Source organism: Poromitra crassiceps (assembly GCF_964638095.1).
Source record: "Poromitra crassiceps genome assembly, chromosome: 2".
NCBI lineage: Eukaryota > Metazoa > Chordata > Actinopteri > Beryciformes > Melamphaidae > Poromitra > Poromitra crassiceps.
This window is the reverse complement of record NC_139624.1, coordinates 61,821,584-61,828,766: the sequence shown is the minus strand read 5'-3', so window position 1 is coordinate 61,828,766 and position 7,183 is coordinate 61,821,584. Positions and strand designations below refer to the sequence as shown.

The following is a 7,183-nucleotide window of genomic DNA, read 5'->3' as shown; positions in this document are numbered from 1 at the left end:
TCAAAAATAATAGTAGCCTTGTCTCGAAAATACGGAAATCTTGAGAAACCTGAAATAACATTCCTGTTTCCTCCTTGGTCCCCACCTTTCATCCATCCCTCCCTCCTAATCTATCCATCCACTATTTAGACACAAACCGGAAGGTTTGCACTCGCTGTAAAAAGGTGGGAGATTTATAAGCGGAGGAGAGAAGAAGAAATAGTAAGAAAATCTTCATTTGAATGTTGTGCACGTCCAAATGATCCTGAACAAAACCCTGATACATCCTACACCAGTGATACTCAACTGGCGGCCCGCGGGCCACCAGTTGAGTATCCCTGTCCTACACCCTTTCCTTCCATCACGCCTTCACCTCCTCTTTCCTCTCTCTCCTCCTTTCTCATATAGATCCATCCTTCCATCCTTCCGTCCGTCCGTCGTCTAGGCTACTTGCACACAAACTGGTCGACGAGTGTGGTGCAGCGCTTGCACTTGACGTAGCAGCACCAGTGGAACTTGCAGTGACAGCGCTCGTGCTTGTAGGTCTTGAACTGGTCGTAGCCGCGGCCGCAGCACATGAGCTCGCAGCCGTCCATGCCCTCCGAGGTCTTGTTGCAGAGGCGGCCCTGGGTGCCCAGTGAGCCCGTGCTCTCGTTGCGGAGGCAGTAGTCGGGGCTGGGGTCGATGTAGACCAGGTCCTCGGGCGTCGGGGCGTTGAAGCGCTTGTCCACCTGCTCCAGCTTGCCCTGTTTGGGATGGAGGAGAGAGTTAGGGAAGTTAGGTAGCGTTGGCAGGATGGAGCAGTATAGTTGTTGTAACCAGAGTGACTGTAAAGTCATAATGGGCCTTTTTTCACAGCAGCCATTTTGTATCTAAAAGAACACAGGTGCAACCAAAACATTAATGAGGCACTGTAACACCTAAATGAATTTGAAGTTGGAAACCCTCATTAAAGCTTTGGTTGCACCTGTGTTTGCCCTGCCCTTTAGGCACAAAAGTGGCCGCTGTGAAAAAGCTCAATGAAGCCACATTAAAAGTAAAAGTAAAGTAAAAGTAATGACATGTTGATGTAGATACTAGATATTCTAGGAAATGTGTGACATTGTTTCTGTTTTATTAGACAGTAAACAGTAGGGGGGGAGGTCAGCTTCAATTCGCCCAAATATCTTTTGAAGGGAGAGGGCAGAGGGGAGCCTCACAAATGATTTGTTTTGGAATGCTGAGCATGGAAAAGTGTGAAATGTAAAGCAGTATCGGCTCACACAGCAGGAGACAACCTCCATGTTCTTTAGCAAATGTTACAGTCATGCTCAGCTTGGAATTTGGAGCGGTCAATCATGTTACAAAAAGCATCATTAGGGATTTATTTCTTCACATCTGCTTCTGGGACAGACATTCTTCACTCATCTCAGCAGCATTGAAGCGGTCGAGTGTCTGGCTCACAGCAGGTCATGGAGGCCTTGGATGAACATGTGAACATGAGTAGGCTACCTTGGGAAGGCCTTGGTGGAACATGTGAATATGAGTAGACGTTGGTGGAACTTGTGAACATGAGTAGGCTACCTTGTGACGGGGTTGGTGGGACATGAGTAGGCTACCTTGTGACGGGGTTGGTGGGACATGAGTAGGCTACCTTGCGACGGGGTTGGTGGGACATGAGTAGGCTACCTTGCGACGGGGTTGGTGGGACATGAGTAGGCTACCTTGGGAAGGCCTTGGTGGAACATGTGAATATGAGTAGACGTTGGTGGAACATGTGAACATGAGTAGACGTTGGTGGAACTTGTGAACATGAGTAGACTACCTTGTGACGGGGTTGGTGGGACATGAGTAGGCTACCTTGGGAAGGCCTTGGTGGAACATGTGAATATGAGTAGGCTATTTTGGGAAGGCCTTGGTGGAACATGTGAACATGAGTAGACGTTGGTGGAACATGTGCACATGAGTAAGTAGACGTTGGTGGAACATGTGAACATGAGTAGACGTTGGTGGAACTTGTGAACATGAGTAGGCTACCTTGTGACGGGGTTGGTGGGACATGAGTAGGCTACCTTGTGACGGGGTTGGTGGGACATGAGTAGGCTACCTTGTGACGGGGTTGGTGGGACATGAGTAGGCTACCTTGCGACGGGGTTGGTGGGACATGAGTAGGCTACCTTGGGAAGGCCTTGGTGGAACATGTGAATATGAGTAGGCTATTTTGGGAAGGCCTTGGTGGAACATGTGAACATGAGTAGACATTGGTGGAACATGTGAACATGAGTAGACGTTGGTGGAACTTGTGAACATGAGTAGGCTACCTTGTGACGGGGTTGGTGGGACATGAGTAGGCTACCTTGCGACGGGTTGGTGGGACATGAGTAGGCTACCTTGCGACGGGGTTGGTGGGACATGAGTAGGCTACCTTGCAACGGGGTTGGTGGAACATGTGAACATGAGTAGACTACCTTGTGAAGGCGTTGGTGGAACATTTGAACATGAGTAGGCTACCTTGTGAAGGCGTTGGTGGAACATGTGAACATGAGTAGGCTACCTTGTGAAGGCGTTGGTGGAACATTTGAACATGAGTAGGCTACCTTGCGACGGGGTTGGTGGGACATGAGTAGGCTACCTTGCGACGGGGTTGGTGGGACATGAGTAGGCTACCTTGTGACGGGGTTGGTGGGACATGAGTAGGCTACCTTGTGACGGGGTTGGTGGGACATGAGTAGGCTACCTTGCGACGGGGTTGGTGGGACATGAGTAGGCTACCTTGCGACGGGGTTGGTGGGACATGAGTAGGCTACCTTGTGACGGGGTTGGTGGGACATGAGTAGGCTACCTTGCGACGGGGTTGGTGGGACATGAGTAGGCTACCTTGCGACGGGGTTGGTGGGACATGAGTAGGCTACCTTGTGACGGGGTTGGTGGGACATGAGTAGGCTACCTTGCGACGGGGTTGGTGGGACATGAGTAGGCTACCTTGTGAAGGCATTGGTGGAACATGTGAACATGAGTAGGCTACCTTGTGAAGGCGTCGGTGGAACATGTGAATATAAGTAGGCTACCTTGCGACGGGGTTGGTGGGACATGAGTAGGCTGGCTTGTGAAGGCGTCGGTGGAACATGTGAACATGAGTACGGTACCTTGTGAAGGCATTGGTGGAACATGTGAACATGAGTAGGCTACCTTGTGAAGGCGTTGGTGGAACATGTGAACCTGAGTAGGCTACCTTGTGACGGGGTTGGGGGGACATGAGTAGGCTACCTTGTGAAGGCATTGGAGGAACATGTGAACATGAGTAGGCTACCTTGTGATGGCATTGGAGGAACATGTGAACATGAGTAGGCTACCTTGTGACGGCGTTGGTGGGACATGAGTAGGACATGAGTAGGCTACCTTGTGAAGGCATTGGAGGAACATGTGAACATGAGTAGGCTACCTTGTGACGGGGTTGGGGGGACATGAGTAGGCTACCTTGTGAAGGCATTGGAGGAACATGTGAACATGAGTAGGCTACCTTGCGTCCGATGCGCATGGCGGCCCCACTGTCGTACTTCTCCTTCAGGAACTCTCCCACGCGCCTGAAGTCAGCCAGCTGCAGCCAGCAGGTCTTCAGACTACAGGAGCCAGAGACACCGTGACACTTACAGGCCACGTTAGCCAGGTTATACACCGCCTGCGGGGAGACAGAGAGAGTGGGGGAGACAGAGAGAGTGGGGGAGAGAGAGAGAGAGGAGGGGGGGGGGGGGAGAAACACTTAGCCTATATAAATTCCAAGTTTTTGATAACCGATTTCTCTGCCCAGATCAAACAACTGAATGTATATGTGCTTGTCTGTTGACTGGTGTTTGAGCTGACAAAAGATACTGTGTGACACTGTACTGTGGTTTACTTTGTGTTCTGTGTTGGGTGTAATGCTCTCTATATACGGAAATTTGATACTGATATTGTATTTAGTTATGGTAAGACATTATGATGCTTCACATAACTTTCGTGCCAAGAAAGCGAACTTGAATTGAATTGAAAGACAAAACAAGATAGATAGATAGATAGATAGATAGATAGATAGATAGATAGATTTGTCTGAATTAACTGAACTCTGTTTACTGCATCATGTCATCATGTTCTGTGCATACTGTATTGTACTGCAGATTGTGTTCATCATCTTTGCTGATACACTGCTGCCATCTAGTGGTGGCCATTTGCAACTACATCCTTCCCACCTATTGGCAGCATGATGGCGGCTAAAAAAAACATTCAGCACACCTTACAGGTAGGATAAATATGTCATGTTTGAACAATTGCTTTGAGACAGTTATACACTGAAGAGCTTTGCTTCTTTCAATAGTTTGATTTACCCAGGCTAGATAGACCAAAAATACTCCCCCCCCCGCCCCCTCTCTCTCTCTCTCTCTCACACTCGCACGCGCACGCACACGCACACACACAGACAGACAGACACGCACGCACGCACGCACACACAACACACACACACACACACACACACACACACACACACACCTGCTATTTTAATTATTTCAGCTCAATATTGCTGCCAAAGACCCTCTTTCAGCCTGGTGATCTCAGTGAAATGGGGGGGGGGGGGCAATGGTTATGTAATGACTGAACATAGCCAGGACAGCACAGATTCATGCACGGGAGGTCCTAACTCGATAGTGTTGTCCATACTGTTCTTGAGGGACATTTTCACCAAAAATAACTACACAACAATAAATATGTAAACAGTCTATTCTCCAGGTTTCTGCCATCCCACTCTATAGTGCTGCGCAGTCTTTTCTGCTCAAATGTGTGGTGAAATAGATCAACAAAAGGGAAAAGGAAAACAAAGAGGTTTTTGCTCCATATGCGCTGTTCTCCAAGGCTTTAGTCAATGCTGCTCCACCAAACTAAAACAAACAGCTGACTCAGAATAGCAGTGCTACTGCTATAGCCAGAGGAAATGTGGCGTGGCTCTATGAGACTCTCCCACACAAGTCCTATACAGCATTTATTTTAAAGACCAATAAGCATGAGAGAATTACAACGTGCCATACAGCAGTGGTTCTCAAAGTGGGGCCCCTGGACCCCCAGGGGTCCTTGAGGGCGTTCCAGGGGGTCCCCGGGCAAAAAGGATATATTTTTTCCCCCACAAGAATTCCATCCATAAGTAACACAGACATAATGTATGACTATTTTGGTCATGGGTTTCATTACACTTTCTGTAATAAAACATCTAAAAGTATGACAAGCCTCCTACTCTCCTGGCCTGTCTTGCAGGAGCCTGGTGTTGGGGTCGTTAGGCTGATTGGGTGCACCTGGGCCCCGTCTTTCAGACCAGTCTCTCTCCCTCCTCGCCAATGCACCTTTTGTTCTGTTCAGTTGTTTGTGTTGCTATAATTAAGCAATATCACACGAGAGGGAGTGCTGTTGTTGGCTAATATCGGCACTGCTGTGATTCGGTCGTAGGCACGAGGCCGCAGGCCGAGTGCCGAAGATAATCACAGCAGTGCCGATGACGATATTAGACAACAACAGCACGACCTCGAGTGTGATATTGCTTTTATACAACAGTTCTATTAAACAAAGTTGATTAAAAAAATGACAAAAAGCCTAGAAAATATATGATTTCTCTATTTATTCCTCCGCCAACAAAAATAGTCCCCTCAGCTTTCTGCTTTGCCGAAAATGTAGCCTAATCAGCCTAATTAACTGCAGGCTGTCTACTTTACTACTGTCTACTCTACAGCTGTGAAGCGTTTTGTTCATTAGAGCAGCTGTGAGGCGGAGTGATCTACACACAGTGAAGCGCCAGTGCGTTATCATGAAATATCGGCACTGGTAGGAAGGATCCCTCTTGTCCAATCAAATTGCCCGGCCGGAACTAACTGTTGTATAAGATTTCCATTAGTTTTAGTTAATAATAAGTTATTGTTTTAAAACTGATGCACCTTTTGTTTTGTTTGTTTGTTTAATGTAGTTTGTATTGTCTAGTTATGTTTTAGTTAATTCATTATTTTTTGAATTTTTACTTTGGTGTATGACTCCCCTCATACAGTATGTTACAACCAGGAAGTAACAAATGAGAGGGGTGATAGGCTACACCAAAGTAAAAGTTCAAACAATAATTAATAATAAAAAAAATAACTAGACAATACAAACTACATTAAACAAACAGAACAAAAGGTGCATAGATGAGGAGGGAGAGACTGTATGGTCTGAAGGTCTTCTTAAAGGAGAATTTCGTTTTTTTTTTAACCTGGACCCCTCTCCTCACATTAATTATGATCTGACGACTCACCCAGCGATCTCCGCAGCGTTTCTGGCCGTCCTAGCGTTGTTTTGAGATCAATAGCGTCCAAGTCAGTCCTAAAATGGAGCTCCGAGGGGGCCAAGTGGCAGCCTGTCTTTCCTGCATGTAAATAGCCATTTTTATTCCCGTTTTCGCACCTATCGTCATTTTTTTTAATTTTTTAATTTTTATTTACCTTCATTTATACAGGGAGGGCTCTTGAGAGCGGGCTCTCATTTACAAGGGCGCCCTGGTACAACAATACACATACAGGAAAACAAAATTGCAGACAGACAAGACAAGATTAAATACTGTACTGTACTTAAGTACATTAAATAAAACATGCGCACTCCTCACGCTTGGTACTCTCGATGTGCGCTTTGAAGGACTCTAGGGGGATGAAGAGTTCCAGTTTCAAAATATCCTGGAGTCTGTTCCATTTGTTAGGGGCAAAGAAAGAAAAAGCCGTCTTTCCGAGTTCAGTCCTCGCACGTGGAATGAGCAGTCTGATATGAGACTGTGAGCGGGTATGATGACTTGTGTTGTTCTGAGTAAGGAGTGAAGACAGATAAAGGGGAAGCTTTCCAATTAGTGCTTTGTAAATAAATAAAAGGCAGTGTTGCTCTCTTCGAGCCGACAGGGAGGGCCAGCCCACTTTTTCATACAGTATACAGTGGTGTGTACAGAAGCCATCACCTGTTATAAAGCGCAGGGCGCTGTGATACACTGCATCCAACGGCTTCAAGGTGGTGGATGAGGCATGCATGTACAGTACATCTCCATAATCAAAAACAGACATTATTAATGAGTGAACAAGTGATTTTCTCGTATGACACGAAAAACAGGACTTATTCCTATACAGAAAACCAATTTTTCTCCGTAGCTTTTTTGTCAGATTATCAATATGTACATGGAAAGAGAGTTTAGTGTCCA

At 46.7% G+C, this 7,183-nt stretch overlaps 1 protein-coding gene across 1 annotated transcript in view; it reads right to left on the bottom strand.

Moving 5' to 3' along the window:
• Positions 1–425: 425 nt before the first annotated feature.
• wnt5b (wingless-type MMTV integration site family, member 5b) overlaps positions 426–7,183 on the bottom strand; it is a gene marked incomplete at both ends in the record, with an annotated part of 40,200 nt that continues 33,442 nt past the window's right edge. Inside the window, 2 exons of the mRNA XM_083652411.1 lie at positions 426–725; positions 3,479–3,637. Of these exons, the coding sequence (XP_083508537.1) occupies positions 426–725; positions 3,479–3,637 (459 nt within the window). The remainder of the gene's footprint in view (positions 726–3,478; positions 3,638–7,183) is intronic.